Source organism: Girardinichthys multiradiatus, chromosome 9, assembly GCF_021462225.1.
Source record: "Girardinichthys multiradiatus isolate DD_20200921_A chromosome 9, DD_fGirMul_XY1, whole genome shotgun sequence".
In the NCBI taxonomy this organism is placed as follows: domain Eukaryota; kingdom Metazoa; phylum Chordata; class Actinopteri; order Cyprinodontiformes; family Goodeidae; genus Girardinichthys; species Girardinichthys multiradiatus.
The window spans coordinates 22,225,405-22,249,514 of record NC_061802.1 but is presented as its reverse complement, the minus strand read 5'-3'; the positions used below and the strand labels follow the sequence as shown (position 1 = coordinate 22,249,514).

The window sequence follows — 24,110 nt, the reverse complement described above, 5'->3', positions numbered from 1 at the left end:
CAGGATGTCCAAGGAGTCTCAAAATGCAGCCATAAATACTGTTGAATGTAGACTGCTACAGGTCATAGTGGCTACCTTTTCCCACTCTGCTGTCTTTAATCTCTATAAAATGATCACTGTATGTATAGTTGAAACCAGATATTTACATACACTATAATAAAAACATGATAGTATAAATATTAGCTGGTGCACCTCTACCGTCAGTGGTGCAGCACCAAGGGCCACAAATATCTGCAGAGAGCGCTCTATACCATAGGGGTTTGTCAAAGCATCTGTAAAACTACTGCAAGATATCTACAAATGCAGAATATGCTGTAGAGCCAACCTTCTCCTCATCTGACCAGCAGCACCTTTTCACTTTCGAATCCTCAGGCAGATTCAGAAGTCAGAAGAGTTAAAAATTACATCTAAAGAACAATTTATTTCCCGAAGAGGTTAAAATGAATAATTCCTTCAAACGTTCATGTCAAAAACTCGGAACTGTACAACAGTTTTTGCAACATTTAAATGTATCCCTACAGAGTTTTATTATTTTTAAGCCTAATTTGTTTGTAAAATTTGTTCTATTTTTTCATCTTATTGCTTCAGTGTGCAAGAAAGAATGGTCCACAGTGCATGACTTGTAGTACTTTACATATAGGTTTTTCCCTGCTGCTTTCTTGATTACCCTATTACAGTGACACCACTGCAAATTTCATTTTTTGTCCTCAGCGTCATCAATTCATCACAAACTTTAATTCACATCACCAAGAAGGACATGCATGTAACAGGCCTGTCAGTGATGAGGAGAGCTAAAATACTCCCCCATCCACAGGTCTGACAATTAATTCAAAGCTTCTTCAACAATGGCTCGGTGGCTTAGTGAAACACTTATCTACATTAGCAAGGCACAAATAAACATAAAGCTCCACTATTTAAAGCGGGTGTATTTTCTTTTTACGACGACTGTATGTTTCCGACACTGTCAAACTTAAAGATGAAAACCTGCAGTGAGAGGAACAGCTTGCTATCATTTGTTTCTCTTATTGCTTGATCCAGAAGCGGTACTTCCTCGTTTTACCCAGTTTTCATCGTTAATCATTATTTGATTGTTTTTTTCAATTTACTATTGGTGTTATCTTTTTCTTTAATAGTTTGGTGAGTGTTGCTAGTTTAGGTGGAGAGTCTATTGGCTTACATATTTTGACTGTAAAGTTGAATTAGTTATAGTTGATTCACACGTATATATATTAGAGAAATGGTTTGTACTTATTTATTGCTGTTCAAAGGTCAATGCTATTCCACAGTTTTACTTATTTCTTACTGAATTCAACGGTCTTGGGTTGTATTTATGGAGCAGTACTCAACAAGACTAGATGTTAGGCTAAAATTAAATATTCAAATGTTTATTGGGGTTTTGGTTTGATCATTGGTACTCAGGATTATTAATTCTAAATATTAATAGGTGCTAATAGCCCAACAATCACAATCTGAAACCGGGTTTCTCGCCAGCGCATTTCAGCGCTGAAAATCGTCACCACTACTCTGAAATTAGGCCGATATTTTTTATGAGCGTAGCGGCCCTTTGGCTGACATCTGGGCTCCCTCCGTGTTGTTTTTATGTCAGCTATAGCGCATGTACTGAGTCTGTACCCGCTTCCTTTTACCCTGTGGTCCTGTGCGACCGCTAACGATAAAGCTTTCTAAACTCATGTCAGCTTCGAAGGGTGGGAATAAACGGGCCTGCTGAAGAAACCCCCCCCCCCCAATAATATCTAAACATATGTTCATAACCAAGCTATCGTAATTTCATTACACTACATATGAGTTGCACATTAATTTGCATTCAGTTACTTTATGTTTTGCTTTTATTACAGCTGGGTGAGTTGGAGACAACAGCCTGCGGTGCACTTCACAGCGTTCAGAAAGGCCTGTTTCCGGAGCGTGTGTTGAACAGTCCCAGGACAGAGAAAGCAGACTGATGGCGCCAATGGCCCGTGAAGTCTGCAGACACAAGGAAGAGCACAAGAGGTGGACTCGAGATGACCAAACACTCACTTTGTTTTGTAGCTTCGACAGAAGACTGCTGGGAGAGAAAAGCTGCAAACCCTAGATGGAGCCCTTGCATGTTAGCTGCACCGTCAGAGGAGATGCCTACACGTCCCAATGTCAACTGTAAGCATTTGCAGGGTCCATTTTAACAGCACGAGTAAATCGTTGCCTGCGGATTTTTCACAGTTTATCTTACTAACCAAACGCTCATGAATGGCATCTGTGGCGTATCCTACAATGATTGCACATTGATCTGTTGAGGTGATATCTTGGGCGGTATCAATTTAGACAGAAAACATTCCTGCCTTTCTATCCTCATCTGCAAATGAGTTCTTTATTACCTGGCTAAGAACATCCATAACTAACAAGAATGTCCTTTGACAAAGGAGTCACAAGTGAACCTCTTCCCTTTTCACTACTCTCATAATGATTTTTGCTTTACCTAATGCATCTGTCGATGTGCTGTTGAAGACACGGGTCATATCCACTCAAAAGTAACAACTCTTGAGAAGTTGCCATGGTTTACAGCAGTATTTTCAAGAGAATAAGATTTGTTGTGTCCCCTGTAACTAAGTCCACATTTGCCTATGACTTTTAACACATCAATGATTTGTCCCATCGCCTGATCCCTCTTTTTTCACCTGCTCATGATTCAGACATTTGTTTGCCAGCAAGAAAGTTTTTGCTATCATGAAGTAGGCTTCCACACTATCTCTATAGAGCTTACTCTTCTCATGTTCTTTTATTCTCATGAACATGTTTCCATGCCTTGTTTTTCAAATGCATGTGAAACAAGTGCAAATGCCAAGCACACAGAACAAAAAGTGTTTATTATTTGACTGAGTATGTCAGGCATTTCCGGTTGGTACCATGGTTGTTGTGCTAGTAGGGGCTGTTTAATAGGCTGCTGAGGAAGGTAATCATAAAAGTGCCAGGGCACCAACAGCATCTTTATGTTCATGCATATATTAAAGACAATGAACTATATGTAATGCTGAAAAATTGCTGTCTCTTTCCTTTGTTTATTTAATACAAGTGAATTTCTTGCCGTTTTGTTTTTGCTAGCCCATTTGTTTCTTTCATATTTATTACCAACCAATTATATTTAAAACATGTTATTTTGCCTTCAAATATATATATTTTTATCAAATTAGTTTATTGTTGTTTTAATTCTTAAACATTGATATACTTTCTCTAATGTATGTCTGTTGTATTTTCTTCTACAGATTTCCCTGAGCCCATTTATTTTTGTCTTTTCTGTCTCAACATGCAACTGGAAATGTAAAAACAAAGGGGGACAGAGACAGAGGGAGCGGTCTGTGGAGCAGTGTCACCGTCTTAACTTCTCTCCTATTAGCTGAGGTCCAGCCTCCAGGAAGTAGGTGCTGAGCCTCATTATGGCTGCCTGGTTTTAAAAAGCATCTGGTAGTAACGGCCAACTTAGGTCATATTGTTGCAAATAAAGTCAGAAGCGTTTTGGATTTGACAGTAGATAGTGCTGTTAGTCGGGATAGATTACTGTATCCTGTTGACTAACTGGGAGAATACTTCAGTTTGTTGGGATGTACTAAGTATTAAGGCATTTACGGACCAGGTTTCAAAATAAAAGCGTGACACAATGACGGACTGTTTTCCCAATCTAACCAGAAGTAAAAAATGTTAAAAACTTCAACGTTAAATTTGCATCTTTAAGCATTTCTCGTGATACTTCATAAAGATATTGAGATATACATGTAATATATTTATGTATCCTAACAATAGACTGCAATTACTGTCTATAAATGACCTGATACAGAATCAATAGCCTAGTAAATCAGAAGAGCGGGTTGCGACTCGGAAGGAGGAGACAGAGACCGAAGTTTATGCATTTGTTCTGGTAATGCCATATAGTTAAAGTGCAAAAAGACAAGGAAAAATATTTACAATTCAACAACTGAAAAAAACATGTTCTGAATGGCCATTAAAAAGTTTATTGCACATAAGTTCAAAAGTAAACCAAAACTAGAAAGAAAAATGAAAAACATATTCATCAGGAACAGTTCATCATTTGACAGAACAGATTTCTTTTGTTTTTTGTTTTTCTTTCTAATAATAGTCCAACAGCAAGGTTTCCACAAGAATAATCAAACAGCAAAGTTTTCCCATCAGTCGTCCAACAGCAAGGTTTGCCTACTAACTCTCAAGTCATTAAACCCAACCTGGGTATAGAAGTTCAGTCCAGAGAGGCTGAAAGTGTCGCTTCCAGTACAGGTTACCTGTTGTGATGAAATTAGTGGAATACAAATTTCATGAGCTGCAAGGAGTCCCCTACCAACCTGGCAGGAGAGGTAGCAGTCTTCTGGCGGCTCTAGGCCTGCTCCATCAGCTCGCCATCAAAAAGGTACCACCTGGCCTGCACAATAAAACAAGACCAATGTTTTAATAATAATGCAAAAATCAAATATCTAATATAAATCAAATTATGCACACAAATTCAGATTATTAGCACTCACTGCACTATAAATAAATCAAAATGCAATAGTCAACGCATATGAGAACAAAATAAAAATGGTTCAACACAATATAAATCACATTCAACAATCCAATAAATATGCACCATACAAATGAGATGATATGCAATTCAATTATACACATTCAAATATTTCAGTCAGAAATAGCAGCTCATTCTGTTAAAAGTGCCAGTTAAATATTTAAGGCAATTTATTTTCCTCCAAAGGCCAGTATGGAAATTTGGGCTCATTATTGCTTCATTCAAATGAATCAGCTGTAGTGCTGCGGTTGCCAGCTACAAATACTCATTGAAATCAAAGATAACAGGTGAGCTAACCTTAGCACCAACAAGGAAGCACCAATTCCGCGATTTACACTTCACACACACTCATTCAACACAGCGTGGGTCACGATGGACGGCTACTATAGTTGTAACATATTAGCAGTAAGTGTCACGCATAATTATTACAAAACCGGCAAAAAAAAAACAACTTGAGCCATCCCACAGCTCTGCTTCCATTACTTGCCACAAAATCCATGCTGAGTGTTCTTAGCCAACACGGTGATGGGCTCTTTGGATTATCTCTTCCAAAGTGAGCGGCCTGTGGCGGTCATCCAGGAAATTATTGACTCTGTAGTTCATTCCCTGGATGACATCCTTCAGCCGCTCCCTGCGGAGAATTTATCATACTGACCGGCGGGAGTCATCCAGATGATGATTTTTATTTTCATTAATTAACCTTGTGTCACAAAAACTGTTTTTGTAAATAAAACAGCTAGATTATATAACTATTAAGTTGAAAATAATGAATCTATTAATAAACCTCCCTACAAAACCTGTTAAAAAAATTTTAAATATTAGTTTTTGATTAAAGACATTCTCCGGGAAAACTTTGCACTTCTGACACTTAGACTCTCCATCTGGACAGAGGTTACACCAGCCCTGTTTGTCACAGTGAAGTGCCAAGTGTCCAAAGTTGTCATAACACATATCTGGTTGTGGCTGCAAAGGTTATGGGGTGTAATGTTTCTTCTAGGGGTCAATCATCACTCAGATCAGCATCAGAATCTTGACCTGGTTCCGATGTCAGAGCCTGAGAGTTGTGTGTCCTTGCATCATAAAATGTGTTGCTGTCCATCTAGTATTTGTTGATTAAAACGAAGGAAAATAGAAAACACAAACAAAAAAAGAACATGACAATCTATGCATCAGTAAAGTGGTTGTGGTATGTCAACATAATAAGTAAATAAGGGATATTAATAGTTTATGAAATACTTGTATAAATAATTCAATCATTATACTTTACAGTAAAAAGTTATTTCCAACTATATTAGTTTTTTGTCAGTGCCATTATTATAACCAGATAAATCAACAGTTTGGTAACGTATTTTTAGGGAAATATTTGACCCTCATAAAAAATTTTTCTATTATAATATTAGTACATAATGTTAATGCTAAAGGGTTAAATATAGGAAGTCTGCAGTTTGCGATACTGACCAGCAAGAGTTATATGGATGACATATCCATCCCCCACGTATAAGCTGGCACCCTCGCCTAAAGACCTGAATAAGATCTCCCAGTTGCAGGTCAGCTGTGTTATTAGGATCCATCTAAAACACAGAGTGAAAAGGCAATTGCATTTCTATTTTCATCAATTAACCTTATGTGTAAAAAAAAAAAAAAGCGTTAAAACAGCGAGATTATATGAATATTACTTTTGAAAATGCTGAATCTATAAATAAAGATCCCTAAAGAAAATCCATTGTTAAAAATGTATTCTTTTCTGATTGAACCCATTTTGCAGTTATTTATTTATTACATCATTAAATAATTAAATATACCTTTTAAATGATGAAGTTAATTAAATGTAATTTTGAAAAAAAAAATTTCACTTATAAATACATATAATTATTTTACATTATATTTATTTCATGGCTCTTGCGCTGCAGTTTCATCAGGAAATTATTGAAACAGTCTACTTGACCCATTAATTACTGGTAATGTATACATTTTCTTCCACTTCACAATGATGCACTACTTTGTTTTGGTCACATAAAATCCCTGTAAAACACATTAAGGTTTATGGTTGTAATGCCACTGCACAACGAAAGGTTTCATGGGTGTAAATAAAAGGCACCTTCTTAGATGGGGATTTAAGCTATTCAGGTAAGGTTGCAAGTTTCTTCCTTTCTAAGCCGTGGCAGCTTTTTAAACATTCAACAGACTCGAATTTATATCAGTTAAATCCAGGAAGTTCACTTCAAAAGCAGATGTTTCATATTTGACGGACGAAGGGCAATTTTATTCAGATTAAATATAGGAACTCTGCAGTTAAGTCGATGGCATATCCATCACCTACCTATAGAGCCCAGTGCTGCTACCCTTGCCTAAAGACCTGAATAAGATCTCCTGGTTGCGGTTCAATTTGGTCATTAGGACAGACCGAATGGAGCTCGGTGTTTGTGTGCCCTGTTCGCCATCTTCCCGAATGTCCACCAGGCAGACAAAATGAGGCTCAGCACTTGCTTCCCAAAGGCTTCACCTGAGCCAATAGGACAGAAGCTGAGTGGGTGATGCTGTTCTGTGGTGATGACTCCGTGTCACTCCATGGTACGTTTATGGTTTTAAGGACAGAAGGGATGTCTGTGTTTTCAGTTTAGACACCTGACACTTCAGTGAACATCCTTCACAGCTGTCAGCGCTCATGCAGCCTTAGCTTGCATGGTGCATGGTTTCAGGCATGTTGAGATTCATGTTTGGTGTCTAAGGACAAAGGGAGAGATAATGAGATCACAAGGAACCAAAGACTCCACTGCTGATCTTTGAAATCACTGGTAAAGAAATGGCAATCTGGCATGCAAGTGCAAACCTTTTCCCAATCTTTAGTATTTCATGACTTAAAACAGTTTATATATATATATATATATATATATATATATATATATATATATATATATATATATATATATATATACTTTGAGTTTCTGAAGCTTGTGCCTTATCTTTATTTATCACTATACTTTCCTGATCTCTAATCAATGCTGGCATTTTAACTACATTTCTTTTCTCTCTCATTTTCTTAAACATCGACCAGACATTTTGTTTTTTATTTCTTAGCATACGGAGGAACGTTATTCTCTCCATGAGAGCCTCTGCCCTTTTCCTTTTGTAGTCTATACAGTTTTCTGTTGTTTTATTCGTCCCTAATGATTTAAGTGCCTTATGTTCCTTTAACCTTATTGGTACATTACTCTGTTTTCCGCTAGTGTTATCAGATGGCTTCTCCTTTGACAGTATATTTAAAACTTTTCCTGGTTAGCTTTGTTAAAGCACCATGTTGTTGATATGAATTCCTCTTGTCTGAATATATTGTCATGTATTATTGTACTCACTGGAAAGTGATCCCTCCCTAATGTAGATGCCCAACTAACATCCTGTTCACATGAGCTTACAAGGCAATTGGATGCTATTGTAATGCAGAGGCATGAAACTGTACCATTATTTATATTAACACTTGTACCCTGTCCATTGTTAAAGCAAACCAACGATCTTAGATCCATCATTCAACTCATTTTTGTTTTCACAATCATATGCCTTCTTTAAGACCAGTCTTCTGGACCGTAGGATCACTCTATGACAACGATGAAACCTGCTGCTGCCATTTGTTGTTTTTGGTGTTCTTGTTTTTCTTGTTTTCTCATTACCCTCTTTCATGGATTTCTTCTGTTATTCACTCAGGGTGAACTGGGTATAAAAAGTTGCTAGTTACTTTCACCTTGTAACGATGTTGGTGACCTACAGTTTACAATAAATACACCCTAAACTGCATCTTATTGTCATTGCTGTCCATTAAACATTTTATGATTACCTTCCTATGCTGGTCAAAACTGGCAATAGTGAGTGGTATACTGTTCTTAGTGTATGCATATCATTATCAACAATGTTTAAGAAAACAATGGTGGCTAACATTTATTCACGACCACAGACCTTATAATATCCTCATGGTGAGAATATTGCATATTCACTGTGATGCCCAGACTTAAGTAGATTCACATCTGTCCCATTTGTCTGCTGTATCATAGTGAAATAATCTCCCGCTCATAAGCACAAGTAAAGACAGAGTAGAGTGAGAAAGCAGGCCCAGCTTTGCTTAAAGTGATTAATTCAATCTCTTTTTTTTTGTAAAATTTCAGAGATAAACCTCACCTCTAATTGTATTGCAAATACTTTAACATATATTGGAAAACCCTGTGAACAATCTTAGCATTTAGTTCAATTCAATTCAGTTTTATTTATATAGCGCCAATTCACAGCACATGTCGTCTCAAGGCACTTCACAACAGTCAGATACATACATTCCATTTAATCCTAACAATTGAACAGTTCAGTCGGAGTTAACTTTTTATTCAAATTGGATAAAAAGTTTTTCTATCTAAGGAAACCCAGCAGATTGCATCCAGTCAATGACTTGCAGCATTCCCTCCTCCTGGATGAGCTTGTAGAGACAGTGGACAGTCACTGGCGTTGACTTTGCAGCAATCCCTCATACTGAGCATGCATGTAGCGACAGTGGAGAGGAAAAACTCCCTTTTAACAGGAAGAAACCTCCAGCAGAACCAGGCTCAGTGTGAGCGGCCATCTGCCACGACCGACTGGGGGTTGCAACTAATTTCCTGTTAGGTTTCTCATTTGCTGTCCTTAAACAACAAATTGTTTGCTGGTGTAATGAAATCCTTCTGTTATGGTTTGTTTCAGGTTCATGGTTTTAAACAGTTGGATTATTGTTCAGTCACTATAAGAATAAAAACCTGTAGTAAAAGTACAAAATAAAACAAATGGCACTCTGTGAAATCAATTTGAAGATTGAGGTTTGAAACGGTAACTTAATACAATAAAATACTTTGTAAAGATACAAAGGGATATACGTTTATTTTAATTATCATGGACAAATGCAGTTTTATCTTAAGTGACTGTCTGGTTCTGCCTCAGTACCAGTTGGAGGCGGTAATGCACCAATTTGTTCCTTGCCAACAGCCAATAAACATCAGGAAGAAAATGACGCAAGAAGCTAAGCGTGGATTGGCTCGTAGGGCTCTGTCTGGGTTGGCTGACCTCCAAAGTGAGCTAGATTTGGTGGTCAATTGTGATGCAGTACGAGATTGACTGAACCGTTCAAAGTGAGAAATTGAAGAGGGCCGAAGCTCATTGGACGAGAGATGCCGCCTATCGCAAGTTAGGTAGTACCATGGCAATTAAACCAGATTTGTGTACTTTGGGCACTGAAAATGAAATCTGTATCTTCATAAAGCATGTCGGGCAAAGAAAGCATGAAGTTCTGTCAAATTTAATGGTATCTGTCTGCTTTGATTTTATAAACCACAGTGGACCAACATCAGGACATGGTTTGACACCCAAAATCATATGTATCTGTAGAAACTACAAACTGGATCTCAAACAACTATGCCATCCCATTTTCCATCCAGACTGTGGGATGTTGATTTCCAAACGAAAAAAAGTTTGTATTTTTGTCCAAATAAAACTAGTAATGTTCCTGGTTCAGAGGCGTCTTAAATACCAGTATGTGGTCGTTGTAGCCCAGGTCCTGGATTTGTCTGTATGTGGAGGTTCCTGAGGCATTGACTAGCTGTAGTCCATGCCTTGAGAATCTCCCCAAGTTCTTGAATAGACTATTTCACAATCCTCTCAATGCGGAGGAAAATGTTGTTTTTTTTTTTACAAAACTTCTTCCTTCCACTCAGTTTTCCATCAATATGTTTTGGACAGCATTCTGAAAAACCAGCTAACACCCTTTTTGTGGGTTATCCTCCTCGTTCAGGGTCTCAGTGACTGGACATCCGTCTCCATTCTTACTGATTGTGTTGGCCATAACATATAATCACTAAAACAAAAATAAATTCTTTATTGACCACATGTACAATAACAATTTGAGAAAATGACTTTTGGATTTTCATTTGCTGTAAGCCATGATCATGAAAATTATCAGAAATGTTAGAACGATATCACTGTGTATAATGAATCTGTTATTTGAAATAAACGTTTTAATAATTTCCTAATTTATTGAGATGCGGCTGTATAAGACAATGTGATGCTTGCTAAATGAACCACTCTAAACAGATTCAGGAACCAGCAGGGTTACATAACGTGAGAAGCTGGAGTAGAAATTCCTCAGACACGTCCAATCTGTTGCATGCTTCCAAGTAAGGCAAATTGAAGTTCCACTGAAATTAAATCTTCTGTCCTTAAACCCATGTTTTTCTTTCTGGAGACCTTAAATATTTACCTTTGAAATGTCAATGAAAATTCTCCCTTTAAATATGACAACTAGCTGATTTGCTTAAAAACCAGTCCGTTTGTTTCCTGTGAATGAAGCTCTATGAAATTTGAGGTGCTGTTAATGAATGACTGAATTTCTAACCATACAGCTGGTAGCAGGAAGGATTAGTAGAAAGAAAGGAACAACTCACATTTCTGTTTCAAACTGATTTTGATTGATTTGTCACAATAAACCATTGATGAGTGAATAAAAACGTAATAAGAGTTTAGCCCTCGTAGAAAATGTTGCTTTCCACATCGTCCGAAATGTGAAAACACAAAATCCACTCCTGTAATTGCATCTTTAAAAACCCATTCACAGTAAATCAAGGCTGAGAAAGTAAGGTAAGTGATTTCCAAGCCCCCATGATTAATGTTGGTGGCACAATGGCCTACTTCATCTTCTTGCCAAAAGACACCAAACTCCTGTTTTTTGTGCATTGGGAGATATTTAAAAGTTTATAGGAGACTGTGTCAATGTAAACGTTCTAGCCTTTGATCAATAGGTGGAAGCAAAAGCTCACCATGTGTTTCACCAAAAACAATTAGTCATTTTTACAAGTTGGCATTATAAAACCTACTTTATTTCAGATTTTATTTGTAAATGCAGTTTTCGTTATTTAGATACTGAAACCCCATTTACTTTTGTATAAATGAGATTTTTCCCTTATAAAGCTTTCAAATAAAAAAATAAAAGCACAAACAAACAAAGCAGAGCCAGCATTAGATGAATAAGATTATGTAAAAATTGTGATAATTATTCAAAGATGGTATCATTTGTACTGTTTTCAGAACATTTTGTTTCTTGAAAGGTGGAACCAAGGGGGCACATTTTGATCGTCATCGGGTTTTAGATCTCAGGTACCTCCGAGCATCGTTACTATGACCACCTCAGTCTTGAGGACGCCATGCCGATGTTTCAGTTCTTCTTTGGATGCTACCAGAGACAACAGGAGAAAAACCGATCAATAACCTGTGCATTCAGAGGCTGAAACACAGACATGAGGTTAAAATTGATGGCTCGCACTGATCCATGGAGCTCAAACAAGGAAACCTAATCTACAAAATCACTCACCTTGTCTTTATGAGCCACAGCGAGATGCCAGGCAGTCTGCGACTACCAGTAGCTGCTAATAAGAGGTAAATCATCCAAACCAGCACACTAAATCTCAGTTACTACAGTTTTGATGCAACAGAATCTCAACCAGCCTGGGTCAAACTGAGTTCAAACGAGATGTGGAATCTATTTGTTTTATTAAACTGTGTTTTTCAGGCTTTAATTTATACTTTCATTACACATAAAACACATTCATAAGCCTTAGCAACAGAATAGAATAATCACAATGTCATCAAGGGAAAGCAGGGAAAGTCCCATTGCTTCCTCTGGCCTGATTTGTCTTCATTTTGACACGTCCTTCTCTTTACTACATGAATCATGCTACACTGGCAGTTCCCAATCTCTGTTTCCTGAGACAAACCTCTGGCCACAAATATATTATCTCTTTATCAGTAATGTAGCCCTGGTTTTTCACCAGCAATGTTAATCTTTTATATTTCTTCCCAGAGATTGTTAAAGGCTTGTTTTTGTTTCTTTGTGAAAAGGTCAGATTTGTCCAACGTGGTCGTAGTACTGAAGGAGAGAATAATCTGAAATCAGCCTGAGCACATCAACTAGTCCTTTGGCCATCAAAACCATCTTTATCACCAGCCTGAGAATTTTTGGGAAATCTAACGTAATACTTTTAAAACTTTGAATCAGCTTGAAAAGTGGTGAGTTTATCTCAGCTGATTTGTATGACCTCAAGTTTCCTACACATCTATACAACAAAATGCTTACTTCCCCCCGCTAGTTGAGTTCTAGCTCGAACCCAAGAGGAGACGGTTTCAGCCTTAGTCACCTTGGGAAATCTGGCAGAAGTTCAGATTTCCACTCTCATATTCAAACACTATTTTGACTATCAAACTGAGGTCTTTCTGGTGTTTTGCCGGTATCTAATACTTACAGCTGCATTCAGTGCCTGGTCAAGGTCTTCGATTATGTCAGCCGTGTCCTCCAATCCCACCGAGAGGCGGATCAGAGTGTCACTGATCCCCAGAATGGCCCTCACATTCTCCGGCACTGACGCATGGGTCATAATTGCCCTGAATTCAGACAGAAGACAGTGTTAGTTACACTTGAGCTGAACTCAGAAACAAATCCTGAGGTTCTGATGGAAAGCAGAATATACTCAATGCAAAGAAATATAGCTAGAATAGATTTTCTTGTAGATCCTCGGCTGCCCTCTAGTGGTATTATTTTAAAGTGCTGCCTATCTTGCAAATGTACACATGTATAACCCAAGAATCTATTTTTAAAACTGTTAGCAGGAAAGATAGGAGATACTTACGGATGTTCTGCTAAACTTTCATAACCCCCAAGGCTCTCTGCCACTGCAAACATCTGAAACCAAACAGGCATTAAGAGAAACGTAGAACAGCAGCGAACATTAATAGCATCTACAAAAAGATTAATAAAAAAAAATACACTATACTTAACCATAAGCAGAAATTGCTCTAATCACATTTTCCCCCACACCTGACAGTAGGCTGATAGAGGTGTGTCATATAAAGCTAAATTAAATCTGATATTCTGTGACAACTTCTTTTTATTCAGATCAGGTGATTACATTATTATGATGCTGCCTAGGGTTATTTTGCTATAAACTGAAGAGATAATATGTATAACAATGTCTTTCTCATTATAATTGCTGGTTTCAAATGTCTTGGGCCTCTACCACAAACTGTTACGTTGCAGACAGAGTGCCGATGTGGACCGTCTTCCTTTCATGCCTGCTCTTACCCTGGATATCTGAATACCAACCATTGCAAAAAATAAGAAAAAGACTTTAAATGAAATTCTCCCTAAATTACTTTAAGGTTGCTGAGGAAGGTGGTGGCGTGCTCGAGTTTTCCTTTAACATAGAAGGTGATCATCCCTGGACACCCGGTGCATTGTTTCTTCATCATCTCATACTGTGGGTGGGAGGGAAGGCCTACATTGAGGGGTGGGGGGAGAGAGAGAGAACATGACAAACCAGTCAATGACATCATCTAATCTCCCTGCACAAAGAAACAAGATGGTTTTTCACAGACTTCTTGCTCAACATTGAGGCTTGAGTAAAACCTCTAAAGTAGTGCTAGGAACTCTTTATGAACTCTTCAACTTTCAATATTTCCTCAACAGATCGGAAAATCAGATGAAGACAACTCTGTTGAACAAATGAGAGGAAATGTATGTTTTTAAACAAGATTCTGAGACATACTTGGGTGCCAAATGCTGAACATTGGAAAATGCTTAGGGATAACATCCAGTCATGTGACCATAAGCTCAAGAACCCTTTGGTTATGTAGGATGACAATGATCCAAAGTGTGCCAGCAGGTCCACCTCTGAATGGCTCAAATCAAACAAAAAGTTTTAGAGGAGCCCAGTCCAAGTCTGGACATAAATACTGAAAAGCCCTCAAATGCAGCTAAATTAAAATAAAGCCAAAATTCCTCCACATTGATGTAAAAGACTTATTGTCAGTTATTGCAAACGTCTGATGGCAGCTGTTGCTTCCAGGGGTGGCACTGCAGTGCATTTGATTTATGGGAATAATATATCTTCACACAGGGCCAGGTTGGTCTGGATACATTTTTTCCCCTCAATAAACGTTTGTTTAGCCTTTTGTGTTTACATAGGTTATCTTCGATGTTACCATTTGTTTGTTAATCCTCAAACAGCAGTCTGCAAAATGTGGCTCCAGAGCTGCAAGTGGCTCTTTGGACCTTCCACAATGGCTGTTAATAACTCGGGCTAAAAATGAAAAAGAACCAACTACTGTTTTTTAAATATAGATATAATAACTAACGCTGGTTTTAGCAGTTTTTATTTTTTCATTAAATAATTGCATTGGATTTCTAAAACAGACTAAAAGTACCAGTGATATTTTTTAGATCTATTTTCTGGTCATTAGGTTGAAAACTATTAGATTTTTTTTTTTTTTTCATCATTTTCACATAGAAGAAAATGTATCCATCATCGTTTCGCAAAGACTTAAAACATGATCCTCAAAGTGAGACAAAAGAGCAAAAAAAGTCATTTGTAAGGGGGCAAATACTTTTTTACAGCACGGTAGACGAGCACTAGTGTAGTTAACGCTTCTTTGTTTTTAGTGTTATTAAAACGGTTACACATGTACCTGTGGATACAACCAAAATAGGAAAAGCAGAAATGTATGATTAATTCAGACAAAGTAATAAGCTCCTCAATATGGGACAGTTTGAAGTTGTGAATTATTGTTAAGCCTATAGTGCCATAAAAAGAGGAGAGAAGAGAAAGATCACACGCACACAGTGTACTGGCATGAACATCAGAGTAAACTGGAGCTGAAAGTGCTGATTATAGATTAACACGATTTATGTGAGAACATCAAAGAGTTCTGCTCTATTATTATGAGCCTATTCTTATATCTGCCGCTTACACAAGAGGACTGAAACTCCTGGTAAAAACAAGTTTCAACCACAATCTTATTTTATTAATTAGCCACAATGACTCCCATTTGAGTCATTTCTAAACAGCTGTATGTTCTTTACGCTTTGGTTTGGTTCACTTTTAAAGACAGCTCTGTAATCTGGACGTGGAAGGTTGGGAGGCATGTCTCAACAAATCTTTGGTGTGACAAGAAATCACCCGGGAATATGACACGCTCCACCCTGGGATCAGCCTCCAGAAACTTGGCAGCTGCCATGGCGTTCTTGAAGTGGCGCTCCATCCGCAGGTGGAGCGTCTTCAGACCTCTGTTGCACAAGTAGCAGTCAAAGGGGGACGGTACACCACCGATGGCTGGCCACAGGGACAAAATTAGTCACACAGAGGTTGGAAACAAAGCCTCCCAAAAATCTAGATTAGGCAAACAGAACAACCCTAACAATGAAAAGGTTTAGTTTGGTGAAGGGCTTTGGCCTCAGAAATTATTGTTGGTCGTTTGTTGAATGAATGCAGGAGAGGTTCAAGGAGCCACTTCACCAGATACTAAGCAGGCAGTAGCTGCAGTGTCAGGAATTAGGTTAGCAAACCTAATTCCTGATCATTTATGTTTACTGTAATTCATTTAAACCTGGAGGGAAATGCATACTGTAAGCACACTAAGAATAATTTTAGCACAACGTTTTCAGAATGTTTGGTTTTATATTCACCAAACACTGATTAGCTGCTCACCGTTTTGCAGAAACCTCAGTTGTTCATTTAGATCCTCCCTGTTTAAAGACACCAGACCCATGACTACGTCACTGTGACCTGCCAAAGAAACAGAAGCAACAGTTCACATAAGACTTTATGTTGCAATAGGAAGTAAGACATCATTGTGTCTTTCTGTGGTGTTCATGGAGCCACTTTGAGTTTCATTGTTTATAATATGGGTAGACCCAATTCTTTCAGCCACTGATCGCTGAAGATGAAGACCTATCTTTACGTTCCTGCTACACACAGTGGGCAGGGCCGTAAGGAAGGTGAAAAACAAAATCTCAAGTGGCATCTTGGAGACACCAAAGACCCATAACAAACATTAAATGTTGTCTACATGCCAACCAGTTTTTTGGGAGGCATTCCTGGAAAAAGCCTTTTTTGTCCCACCATCACAAACAGAAACGTGTGGAGGTTGCTAAAGTCTGTTGGGATTTAAACAAGAAACATGTGCTTTAGTCTAAGACTGACGATATTAGCAACAAACACTTGTCAAAATAAGGTGAGATCTTTCCATGTAATCCATGCAACATATAGCAAACTGCTCATAGTTAACTCCATAACAAGTTACAATGAGTATTCTTATATCCCTAAGTGTAATTCATGCAATGATTATTAAAACACACAGTTGGAGCAGTGAGGAGTGAAACAAGCATGATCTCATATTCTGGAGCTGAGAGACTGGAGAGGCCTGTAATGAGCAATGTCACATGTTATCTGTCTTTTCTCTAGCAGAAATATAAACAAGAATATTCAATGAAATAATGTATGATGATTCTATGTTCTTTCACATGTATTAAATCAACAAGTTAAAAGATGTATGATGGAAATGCAGGAAAAGTATTAAAGTGTGACTGTTTTGCAACTGTGTTTTAAAGTAAATGTTGAAAGCTGAGGAATGAAATGTGTGAAACTGTGTAAAGGTTTTTCATTGGTGGTAAAAAGTCTTGTTGTTTGGTTCTAAGATATTTTAGGAGGTTTTTAAAGGTTGCCTTAGTCAAGCTTGTTAAAACAGCGTCCTTGGGGCTCGCGCTGAGCCACTAAAATTAACCTAGCCCATATACCAAGTACCAGTTGTAAATTAGGGAATGAGCAGCCGTGAACAAAAGTGAGTGGTTAAGGTGTGGATGACCGCGATAGGCTACTCGGTCACCCGGACGTCCAGTTGAAGAAGGGCGAGACTTTTGGATGAAGGCTGTCAGAGGCTAGGCGAGTCATTTCCCGACAGCAGCTTAAACAGAACTTTCAGTAAACCTGCTTAGTAAGATCTTTCAGGTTTAGGGAAGTCCGGACCTGTTGGATGGAGAGCTGGATTGAGCAATCCCTTTAGAAATGGGGAAGTAGGAGGGGTTAGCTCATCGGACAACGAAACACTTCAAGTGGGTCAAGTGTAAAAGAGAAAAAGGATGAACATGTGCAAATGTGTCTTATTCCCACTGTTCAGTATGTTGGAGGATCTGTGATGTTGTGGGTCCCTTTGCTGGGAGGCTTATAAGAGGGCATCAAATAATGAATTCTTTAAATATCAGAATGTACCCAAACGTTTCAAATCTACTGGACTCTAGCGTATCTGACTAAGATGGGTCATTACAGGTGTTTTTTTTAGCATGACATTGATCTGAACAGAAGGCCAAATCAACACAGAAACGGTTTAAAAACTAAATCAACCTTTTCCCATAACCAGTGCTGTTCACCTAACTAAAGCTTATAGAAAAACTGTGGGTACGGTACAGAGAAAAGAGCATAAAAGACAATCAAGGACTGTGGATGACGTGGAAAGATTATGCAAAGAGAAATGGTGAGAGATCCCTCCTATTTGCTCCAGACTAGGCTCTGTCATTTTAGCAACGGGGAATACGTCTATATTTTTCAGTGTGAGATGATATTTAAGCAATAAAAAATTCATTTATTTTAAAGTCATTTTACACCTCATCTTCTTCCTCTTTATTTAAACAATCTGGTTTGGTGCTGTTCCATCTATTTAACACAACAGTGCATAGAAGACTAAATCTTTACACAGAATAAAGATCAGCAGAAATTAAACTATGTTCTGATATAGACTAAAGCCTATTCCGGATTCTAATGAAACAGTTACATAAGTGCGGCTCCTCTGGTGTGTGTGTGTGTGTGTTTTGGCTCTGCCTAGTTTTTTTTCTGTTTGCCTAACAGAGGCCCTGGCTTCATGGGAAAATTTACCTACATCCGTCTACCATCTTCTCTTCACCTGGCATGGGTATAGTATTTTTCACACAATGGATGTATTCTCAATTTACAGAAACTGACTTCAGAATCTTTAAACATTTATTTATTCATTCATTCATAAAGTGGTTTCCCCTTTGCCAAATTGCACTAATTAAATGAACTCCATCTTTTCAGTTTCTTTTGTCTTTTTGGGCTGTTTATACAGATTTTTTGACATTATTTTGATTTTGACATATTTCGATAAAACTCAAGTGGTTTCTTGTACGTAAAAAAACGCAGTCTTTGTGTTTTTAAATGTTTCATTTTTGCTTTTGTTACATATTTCCAATTTTTGCTGAAACAGGGTACTGATCAAAAACCTGGACTCTACATGTACCAGTCTCTTTGCCAAAATTTATATTACATTGCTGCATTTTTACAGTGTTGTTTAATTACCTCATCTAACGCCAAAACCCACATTTTTATCAATTTGTAATAAAAAAAGCTCCAACGTTATAATGAGGAAACATATATGACCTACCTACCTACTTACCATTCATGTATTTGGTGGCTGAGTACATACAGATATCAGCGCCCAAAGCCAAGGGGCGCTAAGGGTGTACAAAACAAACACGAGTTAATCATTGAGTGAGTCTCTTACACATCAACTGTAATTTGATTGCAGGAAATCCTTAATACCTGGAAATAAGACGACATGAAGGTGTTGTCAACGACCACTACAATGTCTTTGCTATACTCGTGCACCAAGTTGGAGCAGGTCTTGATGTCCACCACCTTCATCATGGGGTTGGTTGGAGTCTCGAGCCACACCAGCTACATCAGCAGAGACAGGAACACGTGCTCAGGTGAGGTAAACATGAGGTGTAAATGAATGGTGATTACACAAAGTGCTGACTCACAGTGACTGCCCTGAATTGGAAAACAAAAACGACGCACCCAAATAAGGATAACCAGTTGTTACATAACAGCAGGTTATTCCCTTTCCTTATTGGATATTCCCCTAACCTACTTTGGTGTTGGCCTTCAGAGCAGCTTTCAGCAGCTCTGGTTTCGTACAGTCAACAAAAGTTGCCTCCAGCCCAAATCCAGATGCAACTCTTCGGAAGTATCGGTTGGTGCCTTGAAAATGAACAAGTACCATGATGAGATTCTCTGTATCATTGTAGATGACTTATAGAACACAGCAATATCCCGAAGCTGCATCTCACCTCCGTATACATCGTCCATGCAGATGATCCCATCTCCTTTCTTCAGCATGTGGGTGATGGTCGCTGTGGCTGCCAGTCCCGAGGCAAAGGCAAGGCCTGCAGGTGGATGAGGGGGTCACAAGGGGTCAGTTATCATTTTTCATGTAGTAAACTAAAATAATAAAAGGTAAGTTTAAAAACCACATTTGCTTTTATACGATTCTTACAGTTCCAAGTCCTTTTAATGACATCCCAAAGAAAGACCATATACTATATAATTTTCATAAACCCAGAATTTTCAGAATCTTTCCTGTAATCGTGTTGCTTACAGTGTTTTGCTCCATCCAGCGCTGCCACGGCCTTCTCCAGGCAGTTTCTGGTCGGGTTTCCACTCCGACTGTACTCAAAGCCCTGGGGGGTGAGAATTTTTATTACATTCATTGTTTCTTCAGAAAGACAGTACTTAGAAGAAACTACAACAGGACCTCAAGCTGTGCAGATTAATCTGAATGATTTTAAAAAATATTCTAAGGACCATGGAGAATGAATCAGTGGATGATGCTCCTGTTTCTAATGTTTTATTTTTACTCTCTACTGTCCTTAATATTTTCATTTAATTTTTTTAATGAATGGTACAATCATTGGCTGTTTTAACAAAGATCCACCAGTTTGAACATACAGTGAAAAACTGAATGGTGGGTTCACTTTAAATGGGAAAAAAATTGAATAACCCCACACTTTGTATTGTTGCTTCACATTTTCTGGTGCTGTTATTTTAATGTTGTCACCTATAGTAGCAAAACAGGGATTGTGTACTCGGCTGTGAGTGAGAAACACCATCTGTAACACAGAAATACCCCACCAACTTTACCTGCAACATACTGCATGGCGACCTGCTTTCCTACATCTATAACCCTGTTTGGTTTGTGCAAATCATTTACCACTTCAGAGAAAATAGACAATTCCTTAAGAATTGCATAAAAAAATAAATCAGGGTACTCTCCAAACCTGAAGTTAATTTAGATCAATAGAAAGAAAAGATTATATGCAGACTGGTGATGTAGTCATTTGTAAAGGTGTTTATTATATTTGCAAAATCATTCTGTTTTAGTCTTAATCAACAGATTTGACAGTTTGGTGAATCTGTTTTAACATTAACAATGACTATCAAAGGGTTGAGACAAGTTAAATCATTAACATGTTCCTGCGTGATGTTATGCATAAAGACTGTCTGTGCAGTTACATTTATGAATGACATTTCATTTACACGCCCTGCTTATTCTGCATGTTGTCTTAACCGTCTGAAAAGAAAGGTTATTTGTAAAGTAAACACCAGTGATAAATTTGATGAATGCTTTGCTTTTCTGAAAAGATAAAAAAGGACAATTTTCATCATGATTATTGTTTTTTTCTAAGACACTTTAGTAATGATAGCGTGGAGGCTTGAGAGCTGGCTTTATAAAAAAAATTGTCTAACTCTTAGTCTGTAGGTGCATCTCAATGAATCAGAACATCATCAAAAAGTTAATTTCAGAATTTAATTTAAAAAGGTAAATGTTGTAGATTACACAGATTCATTCAACACAATGTGACATACTTCTGGCTTGAATTTCTATTCATTTTGATTATGGTTCAGAAAACCCAAAATTCAATTTCTCTGAAAATTTGAATATTACAAGAGTCATAAAGAAGGATTTTTAAAACTTAAACTCCATGTCAGGCCCTGTGCAATCTATGAAGAGGCTCCTGCTGACTGAGCTGTTGGAAAGTTAAGTGAAAGGAAAAACTGTGGTAGAAAAAGGTGCACAGTCAAGAGTTTGGTGGAGATTCATAATGCTTTTGAGGCATAGTCATTGAATTTTAAAATAGGGCTGATGTCAAGCCATTTCAGAAGCTTAAACGTAGCCTGCGTTATCTGTTCCAACAGGAGTTTTAATGTGTATTTGGTGTCATCCTTTAGTTGTAAAACCCCACTGTGTCCAAGTTTTCATCATTTGATTTGAGTTGAGGTTGAAGTATTTAAAAACAGTCCTCCTCTATTATTCCACGCAAAACAGACCATCAGCATGATGCTGCCACCACCATGCTACTAAGCTGGTTCAGGAATGTATTTGTCTTCTCCATGGGGGTAGCTAAAAATTTCAGTAAAGATTGAAGGGGCTGGTTTTGAAGACACCCTTGTTTTGCGGTCATTATTTTAGTTTCTTGTTGATTTTAAACTCATCAGTGGGTGGTTTTTCAGCACATACGTTTCTTTGAACCTAATTTTGGCTTTACATTAGCTATAAGCCATAATACCCACAATTAACCGAAATTAAAGCTTTAAACATATAGTTTGTAAGAATCTGTTTTTTTTTTTTTTTTTCTGAAAACGCATTTTAGGACAATAAATCAATGACTAATAAGGCTCTGAGGTGAGAGTCCATGTTTAGCTCTAACATGTTGAACGAGTAATACAGGCTTACAGAAACAGCTGGATTTATTTTGGGCTCATTCTATGATATGGGCATCATCTCCCACGTGTATATATTACCGGTACCCCCTCCTCCTCGCCCTCCGCCTTGAATAACAGAGTCCTATCCGGCTACTTACAGCGTGGTTCCCCGGTGAGCGCTGTTTGAAGGTGGTGGACAGGGAAATCGGCGGCACCACAGCCATCGATGTCCACTGCTCCGGCTCCTGGCCGACGTGTATGGCATCTGTGGCGAAAGATTTAAAAGACGTGAGGAAGCCGGCGAACAAATCGCCTGTGTCCTGTTTGTTCGATTGGGCCATGGCTGGGTGCTGTTCTGGGTGAACCCGGAAACTCTGTACCGAGGATGAGGGCGCATTAAACCTTAATGGTAAAGGGGAAATACTATTTAGTAGGGCTGTTGAACAAGCCCGTCTCTCTCAGCCAATCAGCGTTTACGGGCTTTCAGCGAGCGGAGCTGATTGGCTGTAGCGCATTGGACGTCCGGGAACTGTTACGACACCATGTTGATTGCGTTCATGTCTGCTCGGCAGCTATGATGCAACGATTCCTGTGTTTTGAATCAGAATAAGAACCTGGTTGACTCGTATAAAAACGAGAGTTCATTTGAGTAGTCGTGTGATTTTACGTCTATATCATCTCCAGAAAAAAAAAAATCTGACCGTAAAAATGCGAGTCCCTGAGGAATAAAGTCACGTCACACCAACAAAACAGAGTAAATTGTAAACTTTTACGCGCATTTCTCATCAAAGTACCATATTCTGACTATTCCTAAACCACTACCACAGCCGCTGTTGAGGTGGCTGAAAAGATGCACCAAATTAATTGGGCGTTTTGTTTCTTTTTGAGCCTGGGAAAGAGGACAGTAACTCAGACTACAGTTTCCCGTTTGAACCACAGGGGGTAGAAGTGCTCAGTGCATACACTTTCAAATTTAACAGAGGTTAGATTTGCTGGTTTGCTTTGAAACCCAGCAGGATTGATGTTTTTGTATAGCGCCTTGCGAAAGTGTTTATAATCCAAAGATTTTCCACATTGTTTTTTACTTTACAACCTCTGACATCAAATTATTTTCTTGGGATACTTTATGACAGCCCAATAAAAGTATTACAATTAACAAATTTTAATTAAGTGACAAAAAATGTTTGTTTCTAAAATAAGAATATAGAAATGGGTGTTGTGCATTTACAACAAGACCCCTATACTGTAAAACACATAAAAACAATCCAGTGCAACCAATTGACTTTCAAAATCATCTAATTACTAAATGGAGCCCAGCTGTGTAATCTAATCTCCGTGTAAATACAGATGTTCTGGGAACTCCTGAGAGCTTTGTGAGAGAGCAATGACCAATAAACAACACTCTGAAGACTGGAAAACACAGCAGACAGGTCGGGGATAAAATTGTGGAGACATTTCAAACATGATTAACATATGAAACAATATTCAAAACTCTGAACATTTCACTAAGCACGATTCAGTCCATCATCTGAAAATGAGAAGAGTATGGCACACATGCAGTCCTATCAAATCATGACCACTCATCTAATCTGACAGGTCAGGCAAGAATAACATCGCAAAGCAGCCAAGAGGGTCAGGGTGACTCTGGAGGAGCTGCAAATTCTCATACAGCTCAGATGTTAGAATTTCTCAACAGAGCAACTATTAGCTGTGCACTCCACAAACTTAGCCTTTATGTAAGAAATGCATGAAAAAAGCAGTTTCAAAATGCCTTGAAGACACATTTACCAATGTCAAACATGGTGGTGGAAGCATTATGCTGTGGGAAAAGCCTTTGTTTAGCAGTAATGGGAAAGCTGGTCAGAATTCAACAGAAGATGGATGGAACTAAATACTGAAAAAACTAGAAAGAAAACTTTTAAGAGGCTGTCAAACAGCTGAGAATGGGACAGAGGTTTAATTTTTAGGAGGACAACAGTCATAAACATATAGCCAAAGCCACAATGTAATGGTTTAGATCAGGCTATTTTCATGTGTAAGAATTGCCCAGTTAAAGTCCAGAATGAAATGTAAGGCTGGTGGACAGGCCTTTTCCCTTTTGTCAGTTCAACTATTGCTGTACAAATAGTGCTGGGACGTTCAACTATTTAGGACTAACAGTATTTTGT

General features: G+C 38.2%; 1 protein-coding gene and 1 long non-coding RNA gene across 2 annotated transcripts; both read right to left on the bottom strand.

The window, feature by feature from the left end:
• Positions 1-3,985: 3,985 nt before the first annotated feature.
• LOC124874295 lies at positions 3,986-7,408 on the bottom strand. The gene is made up of 2 exons (XR_007039752.1): positions 6,020-7,408; positions 3,986-4,423 (listed from the first exon to the last, which is right to left on the bottom strand). It is a non-coding gene; the product is annotated as an uncharacterized LOC124874295 (long non-coding RNA).
• Positions 7,409-11,417: 4,009 nt separating this feature from the next.
• cth (cystathionase (cystathionine gamma-lyase)) lies at positions 11,418-22,373 on the bottom strand. The gene is made up of 12 exons (XM_047375754.1): positions 22,101-22,373; positions 19,838-19,919; positions 19,530-19,625; positions 19,331-19,440; positions 19,000-19,134; positions 18,854-18,911; positions 16,096-16,173; positions 15,568-15,720; positions 13,766-13,887; positions 13,243-13,295; positions 12,859-12,997; positions 11,418-11,792 (listed from the first exon to the last, which is right to left on the bottom strand). Exons 1-12 carry the CDS (start codon positions 22,281-22,283, stop codon positions 11,775-11,777), a joined length of 1,227 nt encoding a protein of 408 aa, XP_047231710.1. The 5' UTR covers positions 22,284-22,373; the 3' UTR covers positions 11,418-11,774.
• Positions 22,374-24,110: the final 1,737 nt, after the last annotated feature.